The 19,318-nt window shown below is 41.4% G+C and overlaps 1 protein-coding gene across 2 annotated transcripts in view; it reads left to right on the top strand.

Annotated features, from left to right (window-relative positions):
- Window positions 1-19,318, top strand: part of LOC143319614 (dolichyl-diphosphooligosaccharide--protein glycosyltransferase subunit TUSC3) — a 71,725-nt gene that overhangs the window by 12,141 nt on the left and 40,266 nt on the right. For both annotated transcript variants that reach the window (XR_013077095.1, XM_076728715.1), the window contains exon 2: window positions 15,747-15,916. Coding sequence is in view for 1 of the 2 variants with exons in the window: in XM_076728715.1 (XP_076584830.1) it covers window positions 15,747-15,916 (170 nt within the window). In the remaining variant the exon portion in view is untranslated. The remainder of the gene's footprint in view (window positions 1-15,746; window positions 15,917-19,318) is intronic.

Below are 19,318 nucleotides of genomic sequence, written 5' to 3'. Positions count from 1 at the left end.
AAGAGGAAGAAGAACCCTCTCCTCACTCTCCATTTTCAAAAAATCACTTAGGACTCACCTGTCCAACACGGCTCTCCTTGCTATTTCATTATTTTAATCATTCATTATTTATTTTTGTGCAGCATCCTTGAGTACCCTGAAAAGCACTATATAAGAGTAATGTGTTATTATTATTATTATTATTGTTATTATTATTGTAAGATGTCTTCCCGTATGCTCCCATCAGTATGAAAAGTGGCTGGTAGTAGCAACAGGTGCGTGTTGAGGAGACCAAATTATTGCTTGTCTCATCCATGAAAATACATAATTTTCAATGGAAAACTGCAGCAGAATGCTAAAATCTACCAGGAATGCTAAAAAGTAATACTAGCCAAAGAAACGGATGTGAGGTTTGTTGATGCTCGTTCAGCAGTTGGTTTTATTTCTGCTTCCATGATCAGCTTCTGACCAAACTACGCTGTGCCCAGCCCAGTTTACTCGCTTCAGACCAGTTGATGAAAACATGCCTCATTTGCATTTTCTTTTCTTTTCTTTTTTCATTGGTTGGTTGTAATTATTAAAAAGACTTGTCATGAGAGGGTAACTGCAGATGTTAGAGAGGCGCATGTCTTTGTCTCTGAGTTCTGTCTTTCCTCGTTTGACCTGAGGACAGTGCTCATGTGGCCAGAGTCACTCCTTGTTCGGTAATGCTACACCCAGAAATAATCGAACCGGTTATGAATTATTGATTTATGTTAACATAGCCTTTTGAAAGCATTTATTTGTCCAGGGAATGTCAAGTAATCACCATAGTCTCTGGCTCTTCTCCTGCTTTGCTCTGCTCATTTGCTCAGCCAAACACAGTCAAACCTGGGAGACTTTCGACCACGGAGCAGTATTATGGATGCAGTTGAAGGAGGGTGTGGTGTGGTGGAGTGGCGGGAAGGGGCTGGGATCTCTAACCTCTTAGCTGTGTTGTTATTAAGGGAGGAAAAAAAATCTGAATGAGAATGTCCAAGAAGAAAAAGTTAGGAAGTCAGAAAAGTGCTCATCCTCCTCTGCCCGGTCGCACTGAGATTTGTTCTGTCTAAGTTTGCTTGTCTATTTATAGCCACAAAATAAGTTATTACAACGAACGACAGTGCAGCATTAGTGCTTTTGCACAAAGCAATGTTTTGTGTGGCATTTTAAGGCTATATGTGAGATTTGTTAGCATTTGGATGAGCAATGTCTGCATGTGGCTTTGTTGCACATGGGCTGATGCTCATGGTTGTGTTTAAAATACTTCATTCAGAAAAGCAGAGACGCATGTGTGGTCAAAACACAAACATAGGTGAACATACACGCTCTCTCGACACCTGCTTACTGTTGCAGAGTACGCAGATGACGTGTTTTTTGTTTTTTGTTTGTTTTTGTTGCCATGTTGGTTTTGGAGCAGTGAGAGCAGAGAGCACAGCTTATTGTGTGATGTTCCATTAGCAGTTGAACTTAACATTTTTTTTTGCCTGTCTACCTGTTTGACTGACAGTTTTATTGATCATTGACTAGATAGCACTGACTTGGAAAGAAGTTAAAAAAGCTTTGATGTCGTGAAATACTTTTGACATGTTGCTGTAGTTGAGCTTGCTGCGTTTTCCTGGGGATAGCTTCAGTGTAGTGAAGCTTCATTTAATGTGGAGTCACTGGTAACTTAACTCTATACTTTCCAAGCAGCTTTCCCAACACTGGTGTCTGCTGCTGCTGTATGTAAATGTGATATAGATTTTACATTATATACAACCTACAACCTGAACCCGTCTGGACACATTTACACAGATGTCACTGATGACACGTTGGCTAAAAGCCAATGCTTTACTGACCAAGCTGAGTTTCTCTCATCCTGACAGACTCTGACACAGCTAGAGCTTCAAGCCCTGCCAGTTATTTCAGACTGCGAGTCTCACACAGTGATGAAATCAGCAGCTTTGCTTTCACTGTAAACTCTTCAGCATCATCAACAGATAAACACAGACACACTCACATCATTACCTCAGTAAGGATGCTTAAAGTATCAAATTTGGAGGCAAAATTGTTTCTCAACACCTCCAACAAGCCCATCATCACTTCACTAATCACTCCGGCGGAGGAGTGGGACATGTCGAAGTCATGAAAGTGAATCATTTTGTGTTGATGTTCAGTAAATCAAACAAAACTGCTGGATAGTTTTAAATACCAGCGTTTTCAATATTTGTGCCTTGGGAACGTTATATCAAAGGGGTGAAATCCAAGTGTAGTCATGACCCATCCTTTCAGTCAAAGTCAAGTTGCACAGCTGTTTAATCGAGTCATCAGAGAGGTGACTTCACACTCACACTGTTTCACTTTCTACTAATGGAGACATATTCCCTGCTGTATTTTCTGCAGATTTATTCTAAAAACATGGGAAAGAAGCTTTGGATCCCACGTTGACAAAAAACAAAAAGTTTTTCCAAGAGCTGACAAAGTCCGACCTGGCACACAGTAAAAGCATAGCCTGATGCTGCAGCTAGAAATACATGAACAAGCAGAGTAATAGAAGGCTCTCTGAACTATGCCTGACAGATCCATGTCTTTAATGAGGAGCTCGCTTTGTGATGATTGTTGCAACCTCTGTTTCAACTGAGCAACTGGTGGTCACTCCCCTTCCCAGCTGTTCAGTTATTGACCTGCCAATTAGTCTCACCAGCTGAGCTCAGAGTGCGATATGATTAGTGCAACTAGCTCACCATCTCCCTTGTGAGACTGACACCACTTTACAGTTGGCGGTCAGACAGCTGCAGCTTGCCGGGCTAGAAGAAGTTACATTACTGTTATCATAGCCCATAAGGCTGCACTGAGAGTACTTGGACAAGGGGTAGGGCTTTAATGCATGCATTTTTTTCCCAGGCAATAAAACAAGAAAGGTTCTGGACAGCAGCTTTTCTGGAGTGGCTTTATTGCTGGCTCATTCTGAAATGAGCTCTTTAGTCAGCACGCCAGCCCATTCAGGTCTAACTGCTCATCAAACCAAGGTTGTGTTGTGATAAAATGTCAGTGCAAGTGTTTGCTGGCCATTATGCAAGATGTTTACAGGATGTCGTGTCATACAGTGTATTCTAAATATGTGTGAACAGAAATCTTAACAAAAACAGTGCAAATAGAGGCAGCCACACATTGGAGCAGTCTTCATCTTCTCCTCCTTTATGTCCGGCTTTGCAATTCATTGCTCACGAAAAACAACCGTATGCTTGTCTGCCCACAAGTGTTTTTCCCCTACAAATTGCACACTGCAATTTCCCTAGGTAAATTCTATTTTAAGGCAACTATGTGAGTAATCAGTGTTTTCTTTGCATGCTGAAGTTAGTAATACTTTGTCTCTGTGGGGGAGAGAAAAACTCAGCTGTGTGAGTCATTGAACAAAACTTCCACTTTGCATCACACCAAAAGCTTAAGCCTGGACCACCAAATAACAGTGAAATGAATTAATAAATCCATATATGCAAGTAAGTTCCTTTTATTTATGTATTTATATACACATACGAACTACAAGGTAAGAATATTAATCTTGGATTTTGCCAAAAAAAGCACAGTCTGTGCTGTTTTTATTGTACTTCTGTAAACAAAATTCTCTGTGGTCTTTACAGAGCAGCTGTCCTCCCTTTTCACCCACTGTTGTAACATACTGTTAATAAGAAATAGCTAATACCACAAGCTACTCTTCATCGTTTTCTATTTTAAGGTAACCCATATAGGTAGTTTGTGTTTCCGTTGCACAATAAATTCAAGTATACTTGTGGTATTTTTGGCGATATTTCTTAGAAGTGCGTTGAAAAGCTGTTCCAGTGAGACTGTGAATACTCACCTAAGCAGAAACGAAGAACAAATGTGAATGGCTTATAAGGCTAATTAAGAGCACATTAAGCGCACATTTATAAGCCACTAATGCCAGTGTTAGCTTCCAAAGGCTAATGAGGTAGCACACTAGGCCAATTACACTTGTATTTCTAATACTCTGACTTTGACCATTAAAAATAATCACCGCAGCCATACTGGCACAGTCGGCACGCTAGACAGGTGTATGAAGTAAAAAGACTGAGAGAGAGGAGGAAAGGGAGGGTTTGGAGCTAAAGGTCACACCATAGTGACACGCAGTACACCTGGGAAGCAGAAAGGAGGAAGACAGCTGACCTGTTTGTCCGACAGGCTCGCAACTTCATGACCTTTAGTGAGTCCAAACCCCTCATTTCCACGTTATCAACGTCTTTTGCTTTACACGTAAGTCAGTAGTTGCCACCTTTGTGTCTCTCTGCCTCTTCTCACCTTAAACTTAATATTTTTTTTTAACATCAATTACTTTTGTTACAGTACTGTAAGCAGAAGTGAATCCAGGTCAGTCCAATCCTGTACTGTGTAAAGCAGGGATGACGGGGTTAACAGTGACCTTAAACTGCAGGACAGATTGGAGGTCTGAAGTTTGCCTTAACATCTGTCACACAACACAGGAAAAAAGGTTCATATCTTAGGCCTGCTTTTACACACTAAGCTGTGGCTGTTATTGTTGCTACTGCTACGGGAAGCTATAGATCTGTCACAGCAACATTATTACAATGAACTGGCTGGTTCAAAGCTTGTGAAGCACTCACAGTAATTATATTATTTGTATTAACAAAAACCTAACTTCAGCTCAGAGTGAAAACAGACTTTGCTGCCTGGTTGTTGATGGAGCTCAGTGGCTACTTGGTCACTTTCATATGTAAAAAAAAAAAGGAAAAGAATATCACTGCAACAAGCTCAACCCCTCAGTGTTTGCAGAATTACTGAAGTGTGGAGGTAATTTTTACCCAAGTCTTACCTCAACTCTCTCAAGTATCAAGATTCTTTATTGAGTTGTACCTAATTGGTAAATGGAAGTGGACAGCGCAGGATATTACTGGGAAAGCTACTGCTGGATGTCGTCTTGTATTCCATGGAAACCATATTTTGCGATAATGGTTTTTTAGATATATAATAAACCATTACCACTTCTTTTTCTCCTTTCTGGTTGCAACCTTCATTGTCATTTTCACCGTAGGATGTTGTGCACTGAGTTTCTCTGTGCGACTGTAATTTTCCTCCTCATCTCCTCAAAATCTATCACATTTTTCTAAAATGCTGCTGTCAGTCTCTGCACATTGGCTCTGTTTCTCTCGTAAATTTTTAGAATGACATATGCTAAGGAAACCCTTAAATTGCTGAAAAATATTTTACGCACACACGCACACACACACACACACACACACACACACACACACACACAGCCTCTGACTTCCTTTGACTGAATGACTTAAGTACATTTTTCTCTCTAATCTGATGTAAAATGGATTAAGAGAGATGTGTCTGGACATCAAGCTGTGCCGCTTTCTCTGGTTTCTCTGCAGTGCTGAATTAAACTTGAAGACCACCCACAGCTGACCTGCGCTACCAAAATCACTTAACGAGCCCAATGCAAAATTTGGACTCGTTTTTCGCATGAGTCATTTGATCACATAACACACACACGCACACACATAAATGTGTGAAGCTGAAGTGGCTTGAACTTGGCTGATGGACACTTTGCACACACACATCCACAGTGAGAGTGTGACCCCCAACATGTGGAGACTTGAATTGTGTGATTACTCAAACACTCACTGGAGCAGCAAGTTGAATTTTTTTTTTTTTAAACCCACTTCAGTGTAAAAATGAAGAGGGAGCTGAAGTAAAGACACTAAGGCACGCAAAGACTTGATGTTAACATGTCTCCCACGTTGTGATGAATTAGCCATGTGATGGGGACATGAAGCCCACATACTTGCTTTGTGCTTCTTTCAGATTCAAGAGATTTTTTTTTTCATTTTTAATAGTTTTTTAATCTGGCTCCAAATATTTTTTTCTTTGTTTCTGAAGTTGGTTTTGATGTTTTATTCCTTTCTTTTACTTAGAACAGAAAAGTATAACTCTGACTTTCTCAAGTGTGATTGTTAGTTTTGACCTGAATTAGAGAAGTTACTCTTTATAAGCATAAATGAGTGTGGGCTTAAAGTCTAAAGTAACCTCATTGCATGAGCCATGGTCTGTAGTTGGATGGCTTTCCTACATTCTTAGCTGTGCTTCCCCGGTGCCTGGCTCAAGGATGCCATGGATGTTGTTGTACATGACAGAAAAAGCCTCTTACTTTCCTGCCATGCATCGATTTTCCTGCCTAGTGCCTCAAGAAATTTGAATTCCTTTTAAAAAATCCCATTAAACTACATTTTCACCTGATTTGGACTGCTGTAAGCTTACATTACCTCCCCAATGGAACTCATTCACACACAGATTTGTTTTGCGTCACGTTTTGCCCGATGATGATGCGCTCCCTTAATAACATGCTTCCTGGCGCTACAAAGACAGTGAATTAAGGGAATAATTCTGTTTGTTTATTTGCTTGTTTTGGGATTATTACGGAAATGTAATAGTGATGCTTGTCCAGCTGTTGGTGCCAAGGCAAACATTGGGTATGTTACAGTGCTGAGGGTAGAGACACGCTGCACACTGTGTACTGTGCTGATCAGCCCTCACTGCGACAGACATGTCATACCAATTTGCAGCCATATTCATGTTTAGTCATGTATGGTATTACCAGCGTAAAATATTATTAGTTGTACTTCCAATCCCCAGCCTGAAACAATCACGTTGGCTGCATGTCAGTGTTGCGTCACCATATTCTGCCGTTTTAATTTCTGTCTTTGTCTCAGCTGTTTTGATTTATTAGAAAATTAGTGTTTTCACCTTCCTTTCTTTCTGTATTACTTCCTGTTTCTTTCTCTCTCTCTCTTACTTTGTACTTGCCCAGGTGATTTTCCTCCTTTCATCCTTGCTCCCCTGTTTTCCTCCCATTGTTTTTCATTTACTTTCCTCTCCTCCCTCCATCCCTCCATCTCTTGGCTTTATTGCAGGGAGCAGCACAGTGACCATATGCTCCCTGAGTGCTTGTGTTGACTCCCTATTGTTTTTACAGTAAGACTGGCCCCTTGCCCTGTGTGTCCACCCCCAGTTTTTATTGGGATGCCTTTATAACAAAATCAAACTGCACAGATGCCCCATAAACCCAATTTGAGCTCTCTACTTCCCCAGAGAAATGATATCTGCAAAGACAGGGAAAAGAAGAATAATAAAGGGGAAAGAAGGGGTTAGTAGAGGTCAAGTGGAATGACTAAACAATTAGCTTTGGCATTCTGCACCTATCCTGTGACTGAAAAAATGCAACTAGAATAAATTACACTCGCCAGTTGATTGATGGTTCAAAAAACTGGCCTCACTGGTGCTGCAGTGCATTGTTAAAATGTTCTCCCATATGCTTGACTAGGGAAGGCGAATGAGCAATGCTCTTCACTTTCTCCACATCTGTCTTGCTCATGTTGTACACATAGAAATTCTAGTAAAGAGTAATCCTGTGAAAAAATAATAGCAGCAGTTTTCCATATTTTAGCTTAGAGCTCAAAATGGTCTTTAAAAGGTCTTTAATTATTGTGATCTTAATTGCGTTCTCCTATAGTATTTAGGCCTAATCATCTGTTATCATTTTCGTGTTTTATTTCAGCTTCAGAATTAGACTTATATCTGCTCCTAACTTGCATTTAAAGCGTCTGAAAAAGTTTCAAAGTTAACTAGATGAAACTCGCCGACATCCTGCACCAACAAACACAAAAGACTTCGACAGACGCCCTCGGGAAAGGAAATGACAGAAGATTTAAAATGTCACACCAGGTGCCTGCGAGGTTTAGAGAGAAGCTGTAATCTGTGCTGCAAAAAAAAAAAAAAAAAGGCAGACAAATCTTTAGATATTCCATAAGCATCACGTAGAAAGACACAACCACTGGCACTAATGGAAATATAAACTAAAAAAAAAAAAATCACTGTAGAGGTGATGGACTCCAAGACGTATAGACAAAGGCAGGGGAAATGCATTTATTTCAGATAATCATGATAAAGAAGATAAGCTGACAAATCCCCCCCACCCCCACCCCCTCCACTGACAAGTCATGATATTTCCGGCAATCACAGATTATGGTGCCACATATACAGAGCTTGCAATATGAAAGCATGCTGGTTTGAGTCAGTGGAGGTGAGAGACAGAAACAATGGCACTGACAGGTGACCTGACTCAAATGGACACACTATCAGTGTGTGTGATGCTGAGTGTATTTACATCACAGCGTATTAACCGTTCTTTTCCTCCCTTTATTCGCCGGAATTTCCTTTCTCCAGTCTGTGTGTGTGTGTTTGCCTCATGTATTCGTCACATTGTGGGGACATAAATGTGTTTACACCGTCACATTGTATGGACTCGCCTTACTTGTGGGGACAAAATTCAGATCCCCATAATGTAAATCATTTAATTTTAGGGTGGGTTAAGGTTGGGGTAAGGGTTAGGGGTGTGTGTGTGTGTGTGTGTGTGTGTGTGTGGGCTGATTGCTGGTATGGAAAGAACTGTGTTGCTCACTCTGTTTCACTGCTCACTTGTCCATTTTCATCACTGCTCTCTGTCATCTTCATGCCGTGTTCCTCTCTTGAGCTCCTTCTTTCTCCATACATCTCCACTCCTGCTTCATTTGCTTTCCTCGTCACCGATTCCTCAGCTCCTTCCCATCCTATCACCATCATCGCCATGAGTAAAACTGTTTTTCTCCCACCACTGTGTATTTGTCCATCTCCATGTAGTTACATTTCCCCCTGTCTTCTTTCATCTAATTCTTCCCTTCTGTCCCTGTAATAAAATAAAAATGAAGTTAAAAAAAAAAATCTGAATTAATGTTGCTTTTCTTCCCTTTTCATTTGTTCTGCCCTCCTGAGCCCTTTGTGCATGTGTATGTGTGTGTGTGTGTGTGCTTTAAGTATTTTCAATTCAGCTTGACATAGAAAGTCCCCAAGTCATCATAAGGACACCATGATTACCAGAAATTGACTTGCAAGTTTTTGTTGGTTTTTACAAAGGGCAATGAACTTCATTGTTTGTGTGTGTGTGCGTGTGTGTGTGTGAGAGGGAGAGGGAGAGAGAGGGAGTGGGTGAGCGACGAGTCTTTGTTCCTTGTTATATGAAGCCAATTTTCAGTAATCCCCCTTTCAATGGGAGAATTGGAGGAAACCGTATAGGAGCTTGATGGCCAAAGCCGAGATCCATTCACTTACAATAGACCTCTGCTTGGGGATTGTGGATTGAACAAATACTCTTGGCTTTTCATGAGGAAGGTTTGCAGATCAAACCCCTGGTTGGCTGGGGAAATCTTTGCTGTCTCCATCCAGTAACTACTGGGCACTTAAAGGTACCCTGTCAGGGGGCGTCCAACACTAATCTCACTGTGGACATACAGAAAGTTTTTAGCATGTTATGTCACAGACACTACATTTTTACAGACACCCTTTTGGGTAGGTGGCAGTGTGAGCTTCCCATCCCCTTTGTATGCCCTTATCTGTTCCCAAGGAGAAGGAAATAAATGCCCATTGGCTCTCCAGTGCACACAATTTCATCTGAAGAATTTTCTTTTATAGAGGTAGTGAAAATGAAAGTAAGGAATTCAAATGGCAGAGTGGAGATGTACACCTGGTGGTTTCTCACAGGATCTCACACAGTTTGATCTGAGGTCAAGCTATCCCATTCAAATCAGCATGACTTTTGAGAAGTGATTTGACCAGCTCGTACCGCCTGCCTGCTGTGGACTACAGATCGCATAACCTCTACCACTACAAGAAAACCCTTGATTCTGAGTTGCCGTCCGCATCTTCCTTCCTCCTTCGCAGCATTTATTTCACATGGCTTTTGAGTTTTTATGTGGTTAAAATGTTTTTTTTTTTCCTTTTTGGAGTGCCAGAGTTCATTACTGTTACCATACCGTACCACCCAGACTTCATCATTTTCTTCTTTCATTTGGATCTTCCTTACAAACAAAAACAACTGCAACAAACACGCTTTGTTATACACTATTATTTCTCCCCAACTATGGGTTGTCCCCCAAACCCACATCTGTTCCCAGAAGTAATTGTGTCCATTACCTTGGTTACTTGACATGTGAGGTGGGACTCTTGGCAAGGCGAGTATTGTCTGCAGAGCAGAGATCCACTTCTGAGATGCTTCTGAAACGCACTGCGGTGCTGCTGGTGGGATCACGAGCGTTGTCTCGAACAGCCGCAGTCAGCTCCACCGGCTGCGTAGGGACCAGAAGGTGAAGCGATCGTGCCAGGTGGGCTCCTGTGGTGGAGACGGCATTGACAAATCCCTGCCAGTGAACGCATTTCTAACATCGCTCAGTATATACCATCATACCGCTCAACCCTAACTGCTAAATATATTTTCATTTTCATAATGGATAAAAAGCAGAAAAGGGTTAAGTAAAGGAGAGGATTAATATGTATCAGGAAGTGCCATATTTGTCTGCTCGGGCTGCAGGGCAGGTCAGCTTTTACAATACTTATTTAACAAATCATTTGAATGAGCAACTCAGCTGATTGGAAGACAAACTAACGTACCTTTACTCCACTAACTTTGAGTGACTGACTGACATCAACTCACCGATTTACTTTTTAGCTAATTCGCCAGCTAAATAGTTAATTACCTGACTGACTGATTAAAACTGTCTGATCATTTTTTCATTAGCAGAGCGGTTGGCTCGTAAACTAACCGTCCTTTATCATGCCCTCCATAACCCCTTGCTGTGTGGTCATCATTAGTGCATGAGTGAGCTCTGCCTTGCACTCCATGTGTCATCCTCTTCCCATCTACTATTTTCTGTCCTGTCATCATTTCCTCTCCTCCCTCTGCTTGTAGACTTTCTCCCTATCAGTTTCTGTTTTTTCTTCTCCTCCCTTTGGAGTGCTTTTTCTCTTCCAGTTGCACGATCTCTTTATATCTCAGCTTGCGGATGCTCTCCGAGTGAGAGTGTTTTCCTTTGAGTGTAATTTTATTTTTTCAAACTTCCTTATTTAGCCGTGATATCTGGTTCTCAGCTCACCGCAGTGACTTGACATTGCAAGGAGTGCGGAAATAATTGGGAGTTGCTGAAAAGAAGTTGATAGGAGGAAGGAGGAGTTAAGAAAAACAGGTGAAAAGACAACTGAAGATTAGGGAGAAAAATGGACTTGATGAAAAAAGAGCGAGAGGAAAAGGCGAAACAGGGCAATTGAGGTTTAGACCACAGTTCAGTGTAACTTGTACAGTCTGCTGTGAACCCTGTGACCTGTACTGTGTATGTGTGTGTGTGCGTGTGTGTGTGTGTGTGAGGCAGAGAGAGAGAGGTTATAGAGTGAGTAACAGAAAATCAGATGGATAAAGCAGGAAATCCGCAAACCATTTGTGCATGTTACACACAGGCACACGCATACACACACACACACATCCTAGATATGATTCATTTTAATACTCTCTGTGCTCAGTGGGGTAGAAAATAAATGTTTTTAATGGTCCTCGGCTGTTTGGAGGGCTTACGTGTTGTACATGTTTTTATGTGTGGGTCAGGTGAAGTCTGGAGTCACTTGAAGGTCAAACATAAGGTGTTTAAATGGCTCTCTGAAGGTTTTTTTTTTAACTACTTTGCAGTTTAGAGGCATCAGGTTTTCTTGCTACAGACAATAATGATTACTGTGAAAAGTCTGTATTTTTTTGTAAATGAAAGACTCTAAATGTTAAAAAATATATTGTATCAACATAACTATTCATACTCTATAGTGCAACCTTTATTCCACCCACAAAATATGGTGATGAATGCATACTTGTGCAGTTTCAGCATAAAATATAGAACAAATGTAGTAACATGCAAAATTTGAAATCCAAACTTGGATGGATGATGGTGCATCTAGTGGATGATTTTCAGTTTTCCTTCTCTTCTTCTTCTTCTTCTTCTACTCTCTCTCCATCCTAATTCTTTCCATCACTTTATTTTTCCCGACATATTATTTAAACAGTGTTGGTAGGCCTGTCCATTTTCAGATGCCCCACATGCCAGCTCATACTTCAAAACATGCACCGTATAGTAGCAAGTATTCTCTCTTTCCTGTGCATCATTACTGCCAGTATGATTGGCATCCAGGACTGACAGCTCTCCTTTTTGGGGCCAAATGTTAACAGGAAAAAAGCTTGGCAGATGAATTAAAGACAAGAAATGCAAATGTGTACAAATAGCTCTCTGGACTTCCTGTAGACGTGCACATCCATCTGTATGTGTATGTGTGTTGTACTCCTTTGTGTTGTGTTTCTTAGCCTTCCTCATTATACATGGCCCATTAGTGCGGGAGTGTGTTGTCTGAAATGAAAAGGCAGTACAGCAGAAACACGTGCCGCACTACAGTGTGTCTCTCTTCCTCTGCTCTATCCTCTTCCACTTCTTCTTTTTTGTCTTTGTAGATCTTGTCTCTAGGCTGTTTAATAGAGAGATTTAGTTTACCGTGTCTGCAGCCAAGCCGATAACCTAATGTGTATGTGTGTGTGTGAGAGAGAGAGCGAGGGATTTTGTGTCCGATTAGCAGTCGGAGTGAGGAGCACTGCTTAATTATTTAGCTACTGTCTACTTGATCCAATACAGTGAACCACTGGCAAGAAGGAGGGATGCAGAGGGAGAGATGGAAAGTTACTGTATATTGAGCAGATGCTGCCACCGCCGCAACTCCTTATAACTGGTGTAAACTGATTGCATAGTGGGAAGAAATGCTTGAAAGAGTGCAGCCACATAAAGCCTACCACTCCTCTCTGCTGCACTTGAGGCCTCCATCAGATGCCCCGCTGCCCAAATGAGACTTGCATGCATATGTTGGCTGGCAAGTGACAGTGAGAAGTAGCAGGAAGCATGATGTGCAGTAGTTGAGAAAGTCAGTGTATAGCCGTAGTTGGCTATATTACAATTACAATTAGTCATTTGGCAGATGCTTTTATCCAAAGAGACGTACATGTGAATTCACACACCGATGGCGCAGCGTCGAGGGCATGTGGACTGCTGAGGCCAGGGATCGAACCACCAACCTCCTGATTGGCAGATGACCGCTCTACCCCCTGAGCCACGGCCGTTATGCTTTGACAAGCTTTTTACCATTTAGCATTAGCTAACACTATTACTGTTATAGACATTTTCCAGTATGAGGTCACGTGTTTACACCGAACACCAGCAGCATGCCTACTTCATTCATTTTGTTTCATCCAGGGTGTTAATCCTGTTTGTATCACCCAACCCCATCCACAGTAAAGTTGTTGTTTTAAAGAAATGGACGAAGAAAGGGGAAGAAGAAAACATGTGTTTGTTTCTGTATGTGTTAAAGAGCAGAGATGGTGGACAAAAGTCTTTAATGAAAAATGCATGACGCAACCTCAGCATAAATTTACTGCTGTCTAGTTCACATAAAAAAAAAAAAAAAATACAGTTTTAGGGAGTAAATTGAAATATGCTTCTCCATAGATTTTTTTTTTTTGCTGTACAGTTTGATCAGCAGACGTTGGAAAGCAAGTGTTTCATCAGCAGTCTCAGTGTTTCATCACTCATCAGTGCAGAGTTTGGCAAAGATGATGCTGGAAGGAGCTAAGCTGTGCCCTGCTGAGAACGTACACTGACAGTCTTACAGTAGATTTACAGCCAAACACACAGACAGCACGAGACTCATGTTTACACACAAACACACATGTTTGCACTTCTATCCTTGTGAGGACACATAATGCATTCCCTAGCCCCCACCCTAACCCGAACCATCACACCTTTATGTTGCGTCGGCTGGTTCAACATTAAACAAGGTAGCAAATATGTTGAATTCCTTTTTGTTTGCTGTCATGTCCTGAAACCTCTCACCAAATGCCTGAAGGAGTTTTCACTCTCAGCAGCATATTCAGATGTTGCAGCAGGCTTTCGTTGTTGCATAGTAGGAGAATGCACAGCGTTTCCTCTTTCCAGTTGCACTTGCTGCAGCTTTAATTTAGCTTCAAATGATTTCAGCTGGCTGGAGCTTGAGGGTCAGCTCTGAGAGGTCCTTGGTAACGTCCACCATGAAGGCCGAAGCACACAGACGCTTGCTATAGCTGAGTTTCCACGTCAGGTTTTCCTTCATCTCTATGAATTATCCTGATGCTTTGGAACAGTTTTACTTTGTCTGGTGTTAGCAAATCCACAGCAGCAACATGGCGCTCCCTCACAGATTCTTCCTCTGAATGAGGTTTCATCATGCCTGCACAACATTGTCTGTCAGTATGTGGTCTTGTGAAAGCAGCTTGTTGGGCACCCAAACTCTGTCGAGGAGCGTTGACTTTATCCAAGTGCATTTCATCTTGCAGCTCATTCAGTTTAACATGTTTTACAGCCGTAATGACCCGCAAACTTACTGAGGCCCATTGGCTTGACTTTCACTTTAAAATAAAAAAAAGACAAAAACAACAACCATGATGCACTGACATGATTTCAGCTGCGACGTGTTTGTTGTGTTCAGGGACTGCTCGGAAAAATGTGTGTGTCTTTTATTTCATGTTATTTTCTTTGCTTTTTTAAATTTATTTATTTATTTATATTTTCAAATTTATGAATTGCCTTGTGGGCTCGATCAAATGATCAGTATGTGTCCCGCAGGCTGGAGGTTCTCCATCCCTGCCCTAAAGCCTAACCCAGACCTTATTCTTACCTAACCCTTAAAACCAAGTCTTGACCCTCAAAATGTCTGTCTGAAAGTTGGGATCGACCAAAATGTCTTCACTTTTCAAAAATGTCCAAAAGGTCCAAAACTCAAATTGGTACACACACACACACACACACACACACAGACACACACACACACACACACACACACGCAGCCACACTGTAATATCACCGTACGCCATCATATGAGTTTACTATTATAAGCATTTACGATCCTTGCAAAGGTAGCAGCTGGTGTGTTTGTGTACATGTTTATGCTGTGTGTTGTTTACCTTTAGCTTTCTGTTCTGATGCTGACTCAGTTGTGACCTTTTAACAAAGCCGGACCAGATTTAATCAACAACAAACTCCTCCAATTTACACACAAACACAACCAAGAACTCTGGCCTCTCTGTGCAGTATACACACACCCAGACTGCCAAGTCAGGGCTCCTTTTCTGTAAATAATGGTTTGGTTTGATGTATTCCAGATTCTTTGTTTGTATCTCATTAGTCAAAACAGGCCACGAGTAAAACCTATTAAAATTTAGATTTAGCAATTGGCATCCAGTGACACCATGTTGTGTATTATTTTTGGACTTTCAGAGCAGCTGGTGTATACTGTAAGGCTCTTTGCTGGCCAGGGAATAGCTTGAATGCCACAGAACTACCTGAACTGCCTGTTATTCAGGCAAGAAAAGACAAAATGTTGATATATTCTGTGAGTAAGCTGGCTGATATCAGGGGATTGTACAGATTTGTCATTTTATAGTAGTGAACCAGAATGTCTTTGCTACCTCTCTGTAATGTCACTCGACTATAAGCCTATGACAGGAGCAGTGCCAGTAAAAGTTTTGTGTCAATAAAAATCTAACTACATATGTCACGTAAAAAATGGAAGTATGAAGTAGTATAAAATGTAAATACTCAAATACAGCACTTGAGTAAATGTACTTCGGTACAATCTGCCATTTGAAATGATTTTTTTTTTTTATTTTGAACAGTTGAAATGACTTTATTTGAAATCAGCTGTTTCTTAGCGTTGTTGGACTCACAGGAATAGTGTTTCTATGTGAATCTGAAGATCCTAATGGAATGCATTGTCCTCTATGCCCTTTTCCTCGTCTGTCGGTTCAGAATCTGCTGTCAGAGAAGGTTGACCAGATGATGGAGTGGTCCTCTCGGCGGTCGGTCGTCCGGATGAACGGGGACAAGTTCCGTCGCTTCGTCAAGGCCCCACCCAGGAACTACTCTGTCATCGTCATGTTCACCGCCCTGCAGCCTCAAAGACAGTGTTCTGTCTGCAGGTCCGTACATGCACAGACACACTCAAGACCAGTGCGCTGACTGTAGGCCACAGCCTGGCATTGCTCCTACCTCTGTCCTTTCCTTTTCTTTCCTGAGATTCACTTGTCCTTCTGCAAGTTTGCTCTGTGCACTGAAGGTCTCCCCACAGTGAAAGAGTCTGTGAGTGCTGAAATCACAAGCTCCCACACAAACAAGCAGGCACAAATGTCCCAGAACTCATGTGGAATTTCACATACCCTCCTTCCACACACACATATAGACTCGCCCACCTTGGGAAACACAGAAAACAGCATTATATAACAAGAACCTGTGGGTCACGTTGACATTTGGATCAAAGGGACTCCAGCCAGCCGTACTGCCAAAGGGGAATGAATAAATTCCACAGAACAAGGCCACCAAGACCTACTTACCCACTTGCGTACTCAAAACATTTCAATGCATGAGGAGATTTTCCCAAAAAATCCCAAAAGCGAGCTTTGAATTGGACTTTTCTTACCGCCATCATGTTTGCAGTAGAATCAAGTGTAACATGGCAAGGTCAAGCACTACCCGGAAATGATAATATAAGATTAGAAGTTTGATTCAAATTTTACCATCTGAATCCAGTAATTTTAACAGCCTGACAACCCCACTATTTCAGCACCACGGACAGCTCTGCACAGACCGCTGCTTTTCAAAAGAGAGCTGACTCTTGGTGCTGTCCGTGGTCCTGAAGGCTGCTTTGGATTAGTCAGAGCAATCATGAGAAACAGTATTGGGTGTACAGGTTTTCTGAGACGACCGTGTAAATGCAAATACCAGTTTAATAGATTTACTAAATCCTTTTCTCTCCAATCGAAGTGAAACCATTGTGAAAGCAGCTGGAAAGGGTTGAAAGTGAAAAGTCTACTGCAGCATGATGAGTAGACATAAAAATAGACATGAACACAAAATTGTCGTCATTCAGATGCACTCATGCTTTTATTGCAGAGACTGACCTTTATGTGTTGATAATATGCATTCTAAGCTGTAGCACTAATTGGACTGCATACTGCATGTACACAGAGGGAACCCATTTTATCATATTTGTGATGCTTTTCTCAGGTGAATTCCTCTCAGTCCCATTCTTTCTGGTTTTATTTTTATTGCTTGCTTCGATTATCATTTATTTTAACTGTTGATGTCCTTTCTGCAATTGTATTCGTGCCTCTGAAAAGTGCTCTGTAACGGTGAAGAGACAAAGTTACAACTAAAGATGGCGGTTGCTCTGATGTTCAGAAATTATTGATTTCTCACATTCGCCTGTATCAAAAAAGCTGGAAATTAGGTGTGACTCATTGCTTAGGTGTTCAAAATTGCACGTTGCCTAATTGACATCCATCACATTGGAATGCGAGCTCTCTATGTCCTTCCATGTGCTCTTGAGGAATTCATGGTTGTTTGATGTTGTCGGGTAAGTCTGCACCTTTTTATCTGTGTAGTATAAACGTGGTGGTTGACCTGTGTCCTGGTGTCTTGGGGGAAGTCCAGTTAGTTAATGAAATCAACATTGACCTTCTCCATCCTGACCCTGTCGCTCTGATCAGCCATTCTCTGCTTCATCAGTCACTTGATCAGATAACTTTATCACTCATGGCAGCGGCCCTCAGCATCCTTTCTCTCTCCCTGTGTCTCTGTGTGTCTCTCTTCCTTTATCACAGTCGTAAACACAAACATTTTATCATTTCTCTTTCATTGCGATGCTCTAAAATTCACATTCGTTTTCTTTTTTTTTTTTGCTTTATTGGCATGACCATAATTTACATAGATGTTTGCCATGCATGCGGTTTATACAAAGTTCAGGTAGTCGCACACACTCTTAAATCATCTCACCATGTGCTGTTGCCTGATCCTTGAGATATCCGCACACACACACACTCACACACACACACAGACAAAGACACGCACACAAGAACTTCAGCACCAGAAACTAGACTATTTTTTCAATTAAATTGCCAGATGCATTCATTAATGTCAACCAGCTCTTACATTTATTCTGTTTTTATCCCTGTTCTTCTTCTTCCATTTGTTTGTTGCCCTCCCTCCCTCTCTCCCCCCCCCCCCCTTTTTCATTCATCTCCCGAAGCATTTTCTTATTAACATTAGCGATAGCTTCACATCATTAGAAATGCAGAGAGAGAGTGAGTTAGAGTAGGAGATGGATGTTGCACATTGACCCGAGCGTCTGCGTAAAGAGGAGTATCTGGCAGTGAAAAAGATGGCTAATCACTGGGTTCCTCACTCCCAAATCACTCTTTAGCTTTGTCTCATTTCCATATTACACAGTCAATCTAACTGGGCCTTTAACTGAGAATTGCTTTTGTACAAAAACAATCATCTTTGAGTAAATTAAGTTTACTTAAAGATGCCATATTCAGGCTGTCATGAAAGGCTAGTATTTTCACACAGTGCACCACAATGCACCATGGTGTATACATGGTCAAGGGTCTCAGGGCGTCGTAAAATGACTGACAGTGATGAAACAGTTCAAACACAGGCTTAACTCCTAACCAAGAGCAGAAATAAACTATGATGGATGAAGCTCAGCAGACTGCCTTCTCTTTTACAAGATACTGTCCTGTAGATATTTATTTACTTTGGTTACAAGGTAACATTTGTTAGCTGTGGGGCCTGCTAACACCTAGCACTACTTTTCAGGGGCACACTGATGGTTGTCGGCTTCAAGATTTCTTGACCGTGAATTTAAAGCATGCAGAAGGGAAACAGTCTTTCCTTGTGCCTCTGCTTATTTCATTTTTCACTTTTTTTTATTTTACTTTAGCAGAGAAAGTGTACTCACCTTTTTTTCAATATCAACATAATAATTTTTTGATAATAAAAAGGTTTTTATAAGTCCCTATGGTTTATTTTTATTTATTTATGTATTTTTCCCCGTGCTCAGACACATGTTGAGACTGTTCGGTTGTTTGGTTGCTCACATAGGTACAATTTGGATAACGTGATATATTGTTACATGACTTTGCAATATGGTGACGTCTTCTGTCATTGGGACAGTTGTCAGACGCTAAGTAAACAATGAATAAACAGATAACATGGATTAAGAGGACAGTAAAAACCACTTCTCCGTGACGCATTGACAGCTCCAGCGACGTGCTGTTCGCAGGCGCAGATGAGTGCCGCCGTAATCCCTGACAGTCTGCTGGCCTGAGTTTCAACTTCACTGCGATGACTTTTCCAAATGGTAGACACTTCAAAGGGACCCATCCTAACATTAGCTGCAAAGATAACAATGTAACATCACCGCACATAACACATCCTGACAGACAATTTCCCACTAATTAAAGCCAACACAAGAGGCGGTTGACATAAGACACAATGTCAAAGCGAATAGAGACATCCAGCTGAAGTCAGAAACAAGCGAG

The sequence above is a fragment of the Chaetodon auriga genome, chromosome 4, assembly GCF_051107435.1.
Source record: "Chaetodon auriga isolate fChaAug3 chromosome 4, fChaAug3.hap1, whole genome shotgun sequence".
Lineage (NCBI taxonomy): Eukaryota > Metazoa > Chordata > Actinopteri > Chaetodontiformes > Chaetodontidae > Chaetodon > Chaetodon auriga.
Note: the sequence above shows the minus strand (reverse complement) of the source record. Positions and strands in the feature narration are given on the sequence as shown.